Source organism: Triturus cristatus, chromosome 8 (assembly GCF_964204655.1).
Source record: "Triturus cristatus chromosome 8, aTriCri1.1, whole genome shotgun sequence".
Taxonomy (NCBI): Eukaryota; Metazoa; Chordata; class Amphibia; order Caudata; family Salamandridae; genus Triturus; species Triturus cristatus.
The window spans coordinates 1,429,167,365-1,429,183,407 of NC_140591.1; the positions used below are offsets into that span (position 1 = coordinate 1,429,167,365).

Below are 16,043 nucleotides of genomic sequence, written 5' to 3' on the forward strand. Positions count from 1 at the left end.
AAGCAACGGCTCCTCGGCAAATTAAGGTATTTAAAGGAAGGGAGTGTCTACAAACTCCACCTCCGTTAGAGCGGCAAGGGACCTGCTCCAAAGTGTGTAATACTACAAAGCAAGCACTCAGCCCTCCCTATGACTCCAAGGGACTATGCGGAGGCCTGATGTCTAACAAATGTCATAAAACATTGATAACCACACCTGACAAAATGATTCAGGGTCCGGTTCTCAGGTGTATGCATGGAAAAAAATCCAAACTCTAAATGCAAAAATATAACCTGATTAACAAAGGTTGAAATGGTGAACATTTGAACTCAGATATGCCTCTTTGGATAACAGAAGTATTGTAAAATATGATGCTATGTTTGCATAAGTGCAAGCAGGAGGGAGTGTAGAGTTCTATAGAAGGGGAGTGTCATTATGTAAAGGGAACAATGTGGAAATCATTCAGAAACTGAATTGAAACTTTCCCTTTTTTAGGACTGTGTAAGAAAAAAGGAATATTTAACATGGGATATGTTGGAAGATAAAAGTATTTAAAAAACTAATTTGCACAATTATACAGATATCCTAACCAATCCTGGTAATATTCATGGAAGTAGTGAAAGCCACAAACTTACCTCGTTAATGCCTTGAACTTAAGTGAACAGGGAACATAGGAGCTGATTTATAGTGTGTGGAAAGGACACTTTGTCACAAAAGGTACAGAGTATCCTTTACGTCATACTGAAGGTACGCCCACCTCATTTATACTCAGGCAGACCTCCAGTAAATAGGACATGTTACAACTCATGCCTTTACCACGCATACCTTTACAAGGCATGCCATCACAACGCATTTTTAGAACTACATTTACAATGCATACCATTACAACGCATAATACTTATAGGGCAACAGTAGGGTAAGTGTTGGATAGTGTAGAGGTACAAATTACTATTCCCACTCCAGTGAGTGCAACGGTAGGGTAAGGGTTGGATAGTGTAGGGATAAAAATTACTATTCCCCATTACTTACCTTATAATGCGTTGTAATGGCATGCGTTGCAGTGACATGCGTCGTAGTGGCATGCGTTGTAGTGACATGCGTTGTAATGCCTGCGTTGTAATGGCATGCGGTGTAAAGGCAGTTGTGTTGTAATGACTGCATTGTAAATGTAATGCGTTGTAATGACTGCATTGTAATGGTTGTTTCCCACCTCCAGTATGTCAGTGGAGGAAACAACTCTATCTGTTGCCATTTGTGAGGCAAACAAATGCCATGTTTTTACTTTCACTTACCACCATCCAAAATGTGGCGGTAAGCAAAAGTAAAAACATTTCAATGACACCCACGCCATGACACCAACGTCCCATTTTAAGGGGTTATTGCATTTAAAAAAAAATAATAATAATAAAGTGTGCCGTACAGCTCCGTCATGTTGATGTAGCTGTGCAGCATACTTTCAATGAACAGACAGGAACTGCCATGATGGTGGAACCTACCAATGTAAGAAATGTCTGCTGGGGCAGGGAAGATCCTAAATTTAGAGTGTGGTAACCCTGCCAGGGCAACAGAGTAACCACATTGTAAATCAGTCCCATAGTGACAAATATACTAATGCTTCAAACATTAAGCACAACATTTATGATGCAAAAAAGAGAAAATAAGTTTAAACGAAAAGGTGGTGTACATATATACCCATAATTATCAAGTTGAACAACCTTAAGAAACTGTTTGAGAAGGTCACATGAGGTCCTGTGTGAAAACATGAATGATGTGACATTTCAGGTCAGCTAAGACATCTTATCTATGACTCAACATGTAGACAGGGCCGGACTGGCTGTAGTGGGCACCAGGCGTTTCCTCGGTGGGCCTACAGGGTGGGGGCTGGTTTTTGGCCCGTTGGGACTGTTTTTGTTACCGGGGCCGGCAATATTGGACCCCTGTAACAAAATCTTCTGAAACCGGCCCTAGCAAACAGCTCGGCCGCACCCCCACCCGGGCCCCAGCCGAGCAGTTGGCCAGGGCAGATTTTGGTTCCCAGTCCGGCCCTGCATATAGAACCTTATTTGAGCATTGTGCAGTTACCAGCATTGATGTTTTTAATACATTTATTTATTTGTTGCAGCTCTGGTGCTGCCTCATAGCCATCTCAAAGTGCTTGAAGTGGAAAAGAAAACAAAGGAGAGAACATGACCAGTTAGAAATGGGGTTTCTGGTTAGCTAGGTTATGCACCTAAGCCAGGCTGAACCCACCACTCTAGTCAGAGTAAGAGAGTTACACACCCAAGGTAACTTGGCAGAGCAGTTAGGCTTATCCCACTGGCAACTCCTCCTGAGGCGGAAAGCCGGGAGCATCTTAGTATTTTAATCTGGTGTGACTGATTTGTGTTTTTTAATCTCACTCACCCCTCGGCATTGCCATTGTAGTCACGGACATCCAGCCCAGCTGATCACTCGCTGCCCCTGGGGTCTGTTGATTACCTCTTGCCGCCATCCCTGGCCCAGCGGACACGCCCCCTCTCCGTCTTTCCGTTTTTCCCCCTCACCCATATAATATAAAATGCTTACTTACCGGAAGCGCAGCGGACGAGCGCAGCGGGCGCGACGAATGCGCGCCATAGGCGCGCTTAAGGCAAGCTCGTCTGTGCTCGTCCGCGCCGAGGACGCGCCTAGCGCAGACATCTCTGCACAAATTTGCTCGCAGCCCCCATGCTATACGCGGGAAACCCTGATTAACCTGCGAGAATTCGCTCACGAAGGTAAGCTCATCTTTGATGACACCGCCTTTCCACTGCTTGACTTCACTCATAAGGGTCTGCTCCTGGGTGGCCTTCTGAATGTCAGATCATTGGCAAAGCATGCCAACGAAATTCATCTCCTCATAGAATCCCACCACCTGGATGTCCTCTTTCTAACCGAAACGTGGACTCACGCAGACTGCGACATTGAATTAGCATGGGCTTGCCCTCAAGACTTCAACATTTTGCACCTTCCCAGACCCAAAGGCCGTGGTGGCGGTGTAGGCATGATATACAGAGCCTCCTGGCACATTAATACCATAGACATAGAATCAGTTGCCGGGACTGAGCTCTTCGGCCTTTCCATAAACTGCCACTCCGGAGGTATCTTCACGGCAATTATTTGCTACCGACCTCCAGGGTCTTTCACCATCCAACAACAGCAAGCGCTACTGACCACCTTCACGAACATGGCAACCTCCCATAATAAATTAATCATTCTAGGGGACTTCAATCTATGGCCAAACGGGAGCCTAGACACTGGTCTAGAAAACCTCCTGCTCTCCTGCGAAAGCGTGGGACTCTACCAACTGGTTAAGCATCCTACCCACTCAGCAGGTCACCGTCTTGATCTCATCTTTTCCAGTCAGGGTTTAACACATCTGAACGACATTCTGCCCATGAGCTGGACAGACCATGCTCTTATCAAATTTTGTATTACCACCACAAAAACTAGAAAGCTAAATAATAGCGCACCATCCGAATTTAACTATAGGGACTGGAAAGCTCTGGAAAAACTGAGTTCTACCACCACCGCCTTCAACGTAGAAGATAGCTTCTCTCCAATCAACCCGGTTGAAGACAATTACAGAGCCTTTTGCACAAGGATTGTATCCACCACGGACTCTATTGCTCCACTAAAAAGATGCAAACCTAAAAGCAGAGCACCAGCCCCATGGTACAACGACTCCCTGAAAACCCTCAAATCAGCCTGCAAACAGGCCGAGAGGAAGTGGAGACGAGGCTACTGCGAATCAAATAAAATTAGCTGGAAAAACAAGCTCCTTGAATACAAATCAGCCATCGCAGAGAGCAAATCCACCTATTACTGCTCCACTATAGTCAACGCAGCAAATAGCTCCAAAAGCATCTTCCAGATCCTTGATAACCTTATCCACCCCGACTGTGCCAAGAAAACTATCCCCCCTTCTCAGACCCTCTGCGATAATCTCGCACAGTTCTTCACGTACAAAATCGAGACAATCATTCAGAATCTTGCAACTCCCCCTTCTCAAGATAATCCAAACACCCCCGGAGCCGTTATTACCAACCTTGAGCCGCCGAGCCCAGGACACCTATCAAGGCAATGCCTACAGGCTCTCCCCCCTATCCCCGAAGCAGATTTCGAGAGACTGGCACACGGAATCACTTCTGGGTCCCCCCTCGACCCACTGCCCCCTAAAACCTGGAAAGCGTGCGGTACTGAACTATTCCATACCCTCCGCAGGATCTGTAACCAATCTCTGGGCTGTGGATTCGTCCCCACCCCCTGGAAGCAAGCACTCATCACCCCACTGCTAAAAAAACCCTCTTTGAACCCCGAGTGTCTATCCAACTTTCGACCTATATCGCTCCTACCCTTTCCAGCCAAAGTGGTGGAACGCTGGGTTAGCTCCTGTCTCTCGACACATCTTGAGCAGAGTCACATCTTAGACGACTTCCAATTCGGTTTTCGCCCAGCTCATGGCACCGAAACGGCGGTACTTACAGCCATGGAAGAACTTCGGATGCGTGCAGACAGGGGCCACTCAGTAGCCTTGATCCTATTGGACCTGTCTGCCGCATTCGATACGGTTAATCATGTGATTCTGCTGAAGAGACTCAGAGAGGCAGGGGTCGACGGCACCGCCCTGCTATGGTTCCACTCATACTTGAGAGATAGGAAACAGGCTGTATCCCTCCCCCCTTTTCAATCCGCTTTTTCCCCAGTACCTCACGGTGTACCCCAGGGCTCGTCCATTAGCCCAATCCTTTTTAACGTTTATCTAAAACCACTGATCACGTTAATCAAATCCCACAGATTGAAAACGGTAAACTACGCGGACGACACCCAGCTCATCCTCTCCTGGGAGGGGGAGGATTCAATTCCCATGGATTCGTTCCATGACTGCTTAAGAGACACAGCCGGCTGGCTGCACATGAATTCCCTGCAATTCAATTCTTCCAAGACCGAGGTCCTGTTCTGTTCTGGGAGCCGGATTCCTCGTCTATTTCCTGCAGAATTCTGGCCCCCGGAAAACCCAGAAAAACCACAGCCGGTCACTAGTGTCCGCAATCTGGGTGTTATGTTAAACAACAACCTCAGCATGGAAACGCAGGTAACCAAAACAGTCTCTACTTGCTCGGCCCTAAATGCGTTCTTTACGTAAAATCATGCCACTACTCCCCGCCCAGGCCCGAGCACTAATAGTCAGGTGCACTATCCTTAGTCGCCTTGACTATTGTAACGCTCTTTTGCTCGAGTCCCCAGCTGTTCTACTGGACAGACTCCAAAGAGTCCAGTCGGCTGCAGCCAAACTGGCCCTTGGTTGGACCAGAAGATCCTCGGCCACAGCAGCCTTAGCCGAATTACATTGGCTCCCTTTGAAGCAGCGAATTGCTTTTAAAGCACTTTGCCTTGTCTTCAAGGCACTACATGGAACTGGCCCCAGGTCCCTACAAAAATTGTTTTCCTGGTACACCCCCACCAGAACTCTCCGATCCACCTCAGCCTGCCTTGTGTTGGTACCAAGATTTAACAAGGTAAGGACCGGGGGAAGATCCTTCAAAGTGGCTGCCGCCAAACTTTGGAATAGTTTGCCGGTCGACATTCGCCAAATTCCTAAACTCCTACCTTTCAGAAAGCGAATCAAAACCTGGCTCTTCCCCAATCCCGTTCGCTGCTAACTCCTTAGTTAAGCCTCCCGTCTCTTTCCTTCTTAAGGAGTGAGTTTCAGCGCCAGGATGCCTGCCAGGTGACAGGTGCGCTCTACAAATGTTTTAAATAAATAATAAATAATATAAATGTTTACAGAGTTTGTGCAACACACACACACACAAGTGACACAATAAATACACCACAATAGAGACTCCGCACAATATTATCTGAAAATATCTCATATATTGTATATAACACATAGACCAAAACCACATAAATCATAAATCACTTTGCCCGCTAGGCATTTGTCATAACATCACAGTTAGTGTAATAAGGTGAAGACTTATATGTTGCACAAGTCATAAAAACAACACCACCACTGCTCATATAATGTACACTCTGAAATGATACTCGTTATCCTGTCATTGCAAGGCATAAAATGACACATATCATAACATCAGGGTTGGAAATGCAGCAGTTAGGTTAGAGAGAAAAAACAAGAATCACCACACATCACTGTACCTAAATCACCAAATATTATTTGCCGGATATAATCCGTCAGCACATCATTGTGAATACACCAGTAATGCAGACATTGTGAAATACCACCAGAAACACATAGGGTGCAGTGCCCCTGCACTCCTATTATGTTCTATGCAGTAGTTAGGCTCCAAACTTAGGGCATAACACCACCTGTGTGCCTATAATGAGGAACACTGTAATATCAGGAAGTTTTCCTAACCTGCTGCAAGTTTCTAAGTGGGGGCCTCTGCCGAGGACTCACCTGTAATGCCACCAGTAGAGCGCAGAAGCAGCTGCGCTCCAACTATAGTGAATGCGACAGCCTCCCTACATGTGGCCAGTTCTAAGTGGGGGCCCTGTCATGGGCTCACCCCACAATGGCCACAGCAGAACAAGTGTTCCCCCAAAAGGTAAGTGACACACACCCCCTGCAGACTCCATGGGAAGAAGGCCACAAACAAGGTAGCTGCCTGTGAATGTGCAGCCCAGCGGCAGGGAACTCCAGGCATCCACAATACCTTTGCGGGGGGCAATGCGGTGCATTGCATTCAACTCCCGACTCCAGGGAAGTAGAGAAGCCTGCAGAGTTGTCCGCTTCACACAGCCTCCAGGTGCAGCTTGAAATTGGAAGCCCGGGATGTCATCCAAACTCCCCTGGGGCCCGACTCACCCTCGGGACTTTGTGTAAATAGGATGAGGTTGCTTTAGTTGGATTGGGGGCCTCGTGACCAGAGCCTGCGGCATCTTGTGTATCCGGTCCACTCCTGGTTTCCAGGTAAGCCGTCGAGTATAGCCCGCTGAGAGGTGCTTCGGAGACTCATTTTGCTATGGTTGCAAACCTTAATCCTGCAGCATAGTTCCCCTGAGCAGCCTGGATCAAGGTTGGAGGAAGCAAAGGGCAAGGGAAAAGCTCTGACCTGAGATCAGATCCCAGAACTCGGCCTCTCTTCTGGAACGGTGCAGATCCTGATCACCACCCAACTGCTCGAAACAGCTCTCAACGCGTGCTTGTTGGTAGGTCGCAGGGCACATCCCCCAAGCCCTGGTAAAACTCTGGGGCCATAAAAACAGGACACAGCAGGCAGGCAGGCCAGCACAGATAGTCAGCTTGCAGACGGGCAGTCCCTCCAACACAACAAGCAGATGGCCCAAATAGCAGGTTTTCTTGGCAACACAATAATTCCTTCTGGCAATGTGCAGTTTGTAGAGCCAGCAGTGTTTTACTACAAGTCTGCGCAGTGTCTAAAATCATGAGGTCAGAGCCCCTGTACTTATACTCAAAAATGTCTTTGATCTAGAGGTAACTTTAAACAAACTTTAAAAGTGCACAACACCCCCATTCAATCCCCAGCTTTGGCTCCAGACACACTACAGGGTGGGGATGACAGCATTGTGAAAGGCAGGCACAGACCTATCCAGGTGCCAGTGACAACTCCTTCCACCACTCTAGCCCAGGAAGACCCATCAGGATATGCAGGGCACACAGCAGCTCCCTTTGTGACTGTCTAGAGTGAATGCACAAAACAGGCCCCTGTCAGTCTAAACCAGACGTTGATTGGCATCAGGCTGCAAAGCACAAAGGATCATAAGCACACAGAAATGCCCACTTTCTAAAAGTGGCCTTTCTAAAATAGTAATAAAAAATACGCTTTCACCAATAAGCAGAATTTATCATCACACATATCAGGGAATTCCCAATGCAAACCTATGAGAGGAACAGACTCACAGCAGTGAGAAACCAAAAAGGCTGTTTGTCACTACAAGGGCATGCCACGCAGCAAAGGCACATGTCCTACCTTTTACCTACACAGCACCGTGCCCATAGGGATACCTAGGGCCTACCTTAGGGGTGACTTATATATGGTAAAAGGGGATTTCCAGACTTGGCAATTAACTTTAAATGTCAAGTCACTGTGGCAGTAAACTGTGCAAGCAGGCCCTGCATTGGCAGTGGTCTGAGACAGATTTGAAAGGCTACTTCTGTGGGTGGCGCAAGCAGCGCTACAGGCCCACTAGTAGCATTTAATTTACTGGCCCTGATAGATGGGATACCACTGTAAAAGGGGCTTAAAGGTAAATTAAATATGTCAGACAGGTGTAGACCAATCATAGCAAGTTTACAGGAGTGAGCACATGAACTTTAGCACTGATCAGCAGTGGTAAAGTGTCCAGAGTCATAAAACCAACAAAAACAGGGCAAACAAAATTCAGCAGGAATATCAACATTTTTGGAATAACGCTGCAAAAAGGGCAGGTCCAGCATCAACCAATTAATGTTGTGGGCTGGGTACGTCAAAGCCAGAATATCTACTGGTCACAATATCAGGAAGGTTCTTCCTTTCACTCTTCTAGATTTGCATTAGGCAGCGACCACTGTACTCGTCTTCTCAAAAATTGACTATTGCAATGGGCTGTTTCTTACCGTCCATAAGAAAGGACTGCATAAGCTTCAGATGGCCCAAAATGCAGCAGCAAGATTACTTCTCGGGATAATTAAACATCAGTCAGTCTCCCAATCTCTGTCCTCACTTCACTGGCTCACGGCGAAAAAGCGGGTGATTTTCAAATCTTTGTACATAACCTTTAAGTCCCTTCACCTCAAGAGTCCAGAATCTATCAGACAGCTTTTTCAATGGTACACCCCATCCAGAACTTTAAGATCATCCTCTCTGGCTAATTTGGTTGTGCCTAAAATCAAAAAAGCCACTTGGGGAGGCAAGAGTTTTGCTGTGGCTACTTCCAAACTATGGAACACAATGCCCCTCAACCTAAAATGTACCAACAACCTATTTTCCTTTCGCAAGACTCTTAAAACATGGTTGTTTGATAATTAGTAGGATCTTTCATGTTTCTTTTCTTTCATGGCTCCCTTATTCCTACGGTTGGTTAAACTACTATTTTTGCTGTACTCACCTGCCAGGTCTTGGCGCCTCGACTCCTATGGGTAGTAGTGCGCTTTATAAATCACAATTTCTTTTCCGGTTGTGACCAGAGTATCGAGGTACAAAATATCGAAAGATGAGTTTGTATAGATTTTCTATACCTACTACTGCATATACATTCCTTGGTGATTTGTATATCTTCAAGGTATCTAGATGTGGATTTAAGAATAGCAAATCCGTACCTCCCTCTGTGCACTTACCTCTTCGATAATTTGTCCCTCAATATTCTGGTCATGATATTGTGACCCATCGATATTCCCTACCAAAATCCTATAAAATGGTTGAAAATATGCTGCCCATTAAAGATGGTGGCAGGTTACTAGGCTTTTGTGAAGGGATAGTCTTCATTCAGCTTGACATTGAGGTGGACGAGATACTAGATAGATGAACCTGGTAGGTGAAGCAATTGCCTGCCAAACCTCTAGTATATAAATAGACCACTAACAGCAGGTTGTTGGTTGACATCCTCAGACATCTAGGTCCGTGACTACATACATTCAGGGAACATTCGTGCATCGGTTTCTGGGGGTACCTTGATGTGTCTGGCCATTGTTGTAGGGATTTCCACCATTGACATTACAGAAGGGGGACTAAGTGCATGAATGTCCACTTCTATCAGACACATTGGTCCCTATCCTCAAAAAAGATGGAAAAGTACAGGCGGGTATGTATGCCTCTGCTTGAGAATACTTTTCTGCTTGTGAATGTCTGTCCACAGACCTTCCTAGAAGTATGCCTAGAAAGCTACACCCTGGTGGCGTGCTTCAGACGGACTCCCCGAGATTAAGGAAAACAAACCGAAAACATCAGTTGAAATTGTATCCTGATGACTGTGCCCCCTGCAGTACTAAAGTATCTACCCTGAAGTCAGCGATTCACACAGGTCTCGTTAATCAGAATGGAAAGAGAAGAAAAGATTAAATAATTAGACGAAGACGAATCTAGATCTTCTACCACACTGGTAGTCCCTTCTGATTGAAATCGAGCGGCAACCACGTCATACTGGTGGACAATTGTCCTATCACCTACAATTAGGCTGTTATACATCTCCTGTGTCCTGAAGAAGACCCGATATGACTGTATACAACAACTGGTTGATATAGGGTCGAAACGTTGACGGTTCCACAGTCCCGTACCAATTGGAATTCCTTGTATATACAGAAAAGTTAGGACTTGTGCCTTACAAGGGTTATTATCTATCCATAATTCAGCTGAGGACTTTTTTGCAAAAATTTTGCAAAAACATTTTGTGTATTTTATTGATAATCACGTACATATATTGTAAATATTCACATTTTCACTATCACACCTAGTCACCTTATTCACTCTGTCACTGCGTCGCTTTCTTGCAAATATTATTGTATATACAGCCTTTTTCATTTCTGGTTCATACCCAAAGGAGTTGATGAATGATTTGAAATTCATATGAAAAACAAAAAATAAATTATTATATTCTTTTGAATTACTATTCATTGTTTAAGATTAATTATTTGCTAGATCATCTAATGCTGTGTGTTGTGTCTAATTGATCTATCTCAACTGTAATTAATTGTTTTCCCTACGGAACCATTGTTCATATATATTGATTAGGCCCAGGTTCCTTGGGTTATAGGGTTACCCCTGTGTGCTTAACTCTAGAAAGCTACACCCGGCGCATATATCCAGGTGTATTTCTGGCAATGTCACGTAACCTTTTGTGAATGTTTCTATTGCCCTTTGCCGAGTTCTACGTAGCAGAGATTTCTGCACAGGTAAATGGAGCCTCCTATGAAAACTTACTTTTTAGAGGGAATCTTAGAGAATATTGCACCAACAGAACCTCAGTGGCCTGATAAGAAACAATGTTGCTGTATCACAAACATATCAGTGCATCCTACAATTAAATTATCCGGCTTTATTTAGAATCCACCCCTAAAGATAGAAACGATCCATTGAAGAATCGACCTCGAGGACAATACAGATTTGAAGCTAAAGATAAAATTGCCATCTTTAATTCATCCTTGGAGGAAGTTCGTTTAGGGTACTGCCACCCAAATCAATATCAACCTAACACAATAAAAATATCTTTTTTTCTTGAAGAATTCTAAGGTCGCAATCCTCGATTGCTACACCTACTTACTAAATATTGTCTTTCAAACTCCATTCTATAGCTCTCATTTAACCACTTCTGAACTTGCATGATAAACCTAATAGCCTTCACTTGTCATGTTATTTTATGTTGTTTTATGCAAGGCCGCAGGTGTCAGTTGCATGGTCTGTCTATGCTTCTTGTGGCAGTGAAGGTTTGTAACTGTGTTATTCCACTTGGGGTCTCCACGATATGGGAGGTGTATCTGCTGTCCCCTGGTCTTCGTGAGTGTGGGTGGTATGATTTTCAGGGAGAGGTTAATGCACACTGGTGTTCATTGGGACCTGACAGTCTTGTGGTTTTCCAATCTAAGGTGGGACTTGTGTATGAACCTCAGATAAAGCGCCCTTCCATACAAAGTGGGTTTATGTTTGGGAAGCTGGGCTGCTGTGTTTGTGTTACAATACTCTGTCTTCGAAGACTGCCAATATAAAGATGCTGTATTTTAACAGTTGCTCTAATATATTCTATCCTGAAGAAGGTAACAATTAACCAAGTAGCCGAAACTCTAAATATGAAGTCAGTACAAAACATGAAGAATGACTATGATGTAGATCGAAATCTATATATGAATTTGTTTAAACATCTTATAAACATTGATTAGTGTTAAAAGATGAGATATTGCACCACGTATTTAGGATACATTGAAGTGTAGTGTCAAAGAGACGGATGCTTCGATCATTGCAGATTTTTTTTTATTGTAGAAGGGTGATAAGAAAAATAAAATAAAAGAATATTTTAACAGATCTCGATATATGTCAAATGTTTACTTCAAATGATACGGTTTAGGATTAAGCTGTACCTGAAAAAAAACATATTTAAAGATGTATAGTGGAGGAGACAGCAACATATTCAATGCAAATGTATGGAGCTTAGAAACTCTGTTTGCAAGTGCTCTATTTGTAGAGCAGCCACACCACCCGCGTAGTGTGCAGCGCTAAATGGATAACACTCTAATGGGAACGACCACTACAGTCACCAATGAACCACAAAGAGCCAGTGCAAAACTACTATCCCTCCTTATTTCGAGCGTTTAATGTGAATTCCTTCCCAGTGTCTTATCATTGTCAGGCAGCATGCACAGTAGAAGAGATGCCAGGCTCGGGGCAGAGGCATTAAGAGTATTTCTGAGTAGGGAGGGTCGGATCCGGGTGTTTATGGTAGTGATGTCCCCTCCCCGGCGCTTCTTACACGTCCCGTCCTCGCAGCGGGAGGCCTCCCTGCAGAGATGCTGCTGTTGAACGTGAGGTGCTGCAGTAACTTCGCCCGGTCCTGATGCGACTGTGCCCCCTCGGAGGGACTCCTCATTGGAATGCACGCCGGTGTTGGCTGGGCGTCCTGCACCGAAGGATGAGCAGGCTTCCCCCGCGGTGACTACTGTCTGTATTGCAGTTAGTCACTGGCCTCTCACCAAAGCAAGCGCTGCAGCGTTTTGCTTCCGATGGGATGATTTCAGCCTGATCGAGCTGGCACGGGCAATTTTGCGAGATCGCTCTGAGTGGGCGTTCGCATCCTTTCACATGCTCGTGCTGCCAATCCGGCTTCTTTTTGCCTCATTTTCATCCTCCTCTCTTAATGGGAACTAATTGCGCGGGAGCGAGGGTACCCCTGAGGACTGTGGTCAGTGCTGCATCGTCCATCCATCAGCGCGGAAGGGATGCGCGGACGAGGGCAGGAAGTCACCCGAGCAGGCAGCGTCTCTCCGGCGTGAGGGCAGCTAGCTGTTGAGCCTCGCGCCCGCGGGCTCCATGTGCAGGCTGACGTGCTTGCGAGCTCGAGCTGCCCGTACTGCAGCACAGAAGGAATGTGTCCCATTGTAAAAAGCCCTGCCTGCTTTAAGCCAATGATTTGCCACTGCAAACTTGCATGCACCAACAACACTTTGTCGCTGATGTTTGGATGCAAGGTACGTGGTCGCCGGTGTGTTTTAGGTGCATGCTATAACACCCTAAATGTGAACCTGTCGGTGCTGTTTTTGCACTTGAAATGAAATATAGTTTGGCTTCAGTTTCTTGTGGATCTCAGCCTGATTCAGGGTTGCATCATGATGTTACGCTTTGCATTCTATGCATGGAAATATTCTGTGCATTGCAGGTAAATCCTACAGCTAGCAACATATGTGTGCAGACTTAGCTATAAAGAACGGATGTTTTATTCAGGACATTAGGGCTTGAAGTGACGCCTACTTGACCCAGCTGGGGATATACAGACATTACCGCGTCATTTCACTGGTTTATCGCTTTTGCGGTTTACACTTTGAGTTGCTGCACGCACAAGAAGTCCCGTGTGAAAGATGTGCTTTCAGGGGCACGTGTGATGCTACTGCTGTTGACACAAAAAGACAAGATGGCAAATGGAACCCTACTTTGTCAGTTTCATGCATGTGACTTCAGACACTCTCAAAATAAAGTATATGTCCATTTAAAGATTTCTTTTCAGATTAATTGCCCTCTGTGCTTTTTTCAGTCTATTGTGTAGCGACGCATTCCTATGTTCAGCTTGTCTATAAGGGCTAATTTTTGGGCAGATATTAAATTAAGGGTTGGGGAAAGAAGTAGAGTTGCCCAGGGTTTGACTATTTGGAGACCCAGGAAACAAGCTGAGTAGCCAGGCTCCATCTCAAGGTTACCCACTGGCCCACATCGCCTTCTTTGCGTGCCCGGTTGAATGATGTTTGGTGAATACTAAAAAGCAATTAAAAAGCCTGTACCAGTGGTGGAGCAATGGGGTGGGGGGAGGAATGCGGGGTGGGGTCCACCCCGAGCAGCACGAGTTTTGGGGGCAGAAGCCTACCCCCGTCTTACCTGCGGCCGACGCGGGGCGGATGGCAAAGGCAGGAATCACCAGTCACCCTTGCGCTCCTACATGCGGCCGCCATGTGGCAGCAAATGCCTGGGTGGCCACGGGTGGCAAAATGGCCTAGCTACACCACTGTCCTGTACCTTGAAAAATTGTTGTATGTCACAATACTGAGGCTAATAACATCAAGTTTCACATATACACTCTACAATATCTACTACCAACATAAAATGTAGGCCACCTTCAAACACACCAGTCATGAGATAATTGTTTTATTTTCTCACAAGTTCTTTATATGCACAGAAAAAGGTTGTATTACTGAATATCGAGCCCCAGAAAATCATGATACAATAATATTGTGGACAAAAAATCGAGGGACGAAATATCTAAAGGTAAATGCATATAGGGAAGTATAAAGTTGCTGTTCCTAAATCCAAATCGATGTACTTTGAATATATATGCACCACATAGCTCCATATATGTGGAGTTAGTCATAGAAAATCTAGACTTGCTTATCTGTCAATATTTTATTTCCGATATTCTGTCTGCGATATTGTGTCACATAAATATTCTTGCGGTGATATTCAGGGTGCACACCTGTATAAAAAAATGTGGCCTGCAGGACGGTGGAACAGCAGCTTTTGCCTCACAAAATTAAAGATACCTGTGGTGTTGTTTAGTTCAAAATGTGGAGATCGCAGTCAGTATTCCCGCTTTGTGTCGCTTGCATTATTTCGTTTGATAGAAACAACTGAAACACACCTTCTCAAATACAGAATGGGCAGTTTTTATACACTCCTGAGGTAGGAGTTCCCATGCTGGTCAAGGAAGTCCCATTTTCCTCTGCTTTCATAACAGGACACTCACATGGCAATCACCCCTCAAAGGAAGCAGAGAGAGTCTACCTCTTCCCAAGCAGTACAGTCATGTGTCAGGTCCCCATAAAGCAAGGCTGGGGTACCTGCAAAGAGGACCAGATTCTGAACATCTGGGATGAAGAGAATGTATTCGAATATGCATAGCCTCCTTCAATCCTCTGTAGAGCAACCTTTAACATCCTCTATACAGGATCCGGGCCTGTAGCACCATATAATTCAACTGCACATATGAGAGACGCCATTTGCTTTCCCCACACCACTAGGTCTTTTTCTTCCCCTATTCTAATTTTTTGACTCTTGCTGGGGGCTGAGGCCCGCAAATCTGCAAGTGCCCTCACATTGGCTCTTTAAAATGGTACAACCTTCCCTTTAGCTCAATCTATGTAAACTAGCTCTGGATAAAGTATAACTTCCCCTGGGGAAAAGATAGAATGATGGAGTTTAGTATGCCTGAACTCAGAAAATTTTGCCCTTAGCTAAAGTTCTGAGGTGAAGCAAAGATGCCCGGGCCAATTGCAGGAAGTCGCGGGACATACTGCAGCAAGCTAAAGGAATCCTGCAATCCATCTTTTTGGGATGGTGCTGGGTGGGTGTGGTATGGTCTTCCTTGATGGGTGTTTTGACAGTGCTCGTGAAAGTGGGTAAAGGGACGGGCAGGGGGCAGCAGGAAAAGGTAATGGCACAGGGGCAGGGGGACTTGGGAAGACACTTTACTTTGCCAAGTAAAAGTATATTATATTGCAAGTCAGGAAACTTTGCAACTTTGCATACCCCTACAGTTAACATGAGTATAGTCTGACACTTCACAGTGCAGCTAGCTTGTTTGTGCAAAGTTTATTTTGAATAAATATGCACAATACATTGGCCGTATGCAGAAACATACAATAGCTCCTGTTCTGCTACATGTGCAGATTTTGAGAGAGGACCAGGTGAACATATGTATCATACCTGCTAAGATTTCTGCACTGCTGTTTGCTGGGGTTTCCAGCACCTTGTCCACTATGCCTTCCTCAGTGCAGCAAAACCTTCTATACATTTATTTCATGGCTGATCTTATGTAGATGGTGACAGCAGTTATAAACTTCATATTTGGTATGTTCATGGATGTATGGCTTGTACCCCATATTTGAAAATGAATGTTTG

The 16,043-nt window shown here is 45.2% G+C and overlaps 1 protein-coding gene across 3 annotated transcripts in view; it reads left to right on the forward strand.

Moving 5' to 3' along the window:
• DLG2 (discs large MAGUK scaffold protein 2) overlaps window positions 1-16,043 on the forward strand; it is a 4,361,751-nt gene that overhangs the window by 1,497,796 nt on the left and 2,847,912 nt on the right. For 2 of the 3 annotated variants that reach the window (XM_085623223.1, XM_085623224.1), the window contains exon 1: window positions 12,904-13,129. The exons of the other annotated variant lie outside the window; for it this stretch is intronic. In XM_085623223.1, coding sequence (XP_085479349.1) covers window positions 13,028-13,129 — 102 coding nt within the window. In that variant the 5' untranslated portion in view covers window positions 12,904-13,027. Of the gene's footprint in view, window positions 1-12,903; window positions 13,130-16,043 lie in introns of those variants that run through there. 3 annotated transcript variants of the gene reach the window in all.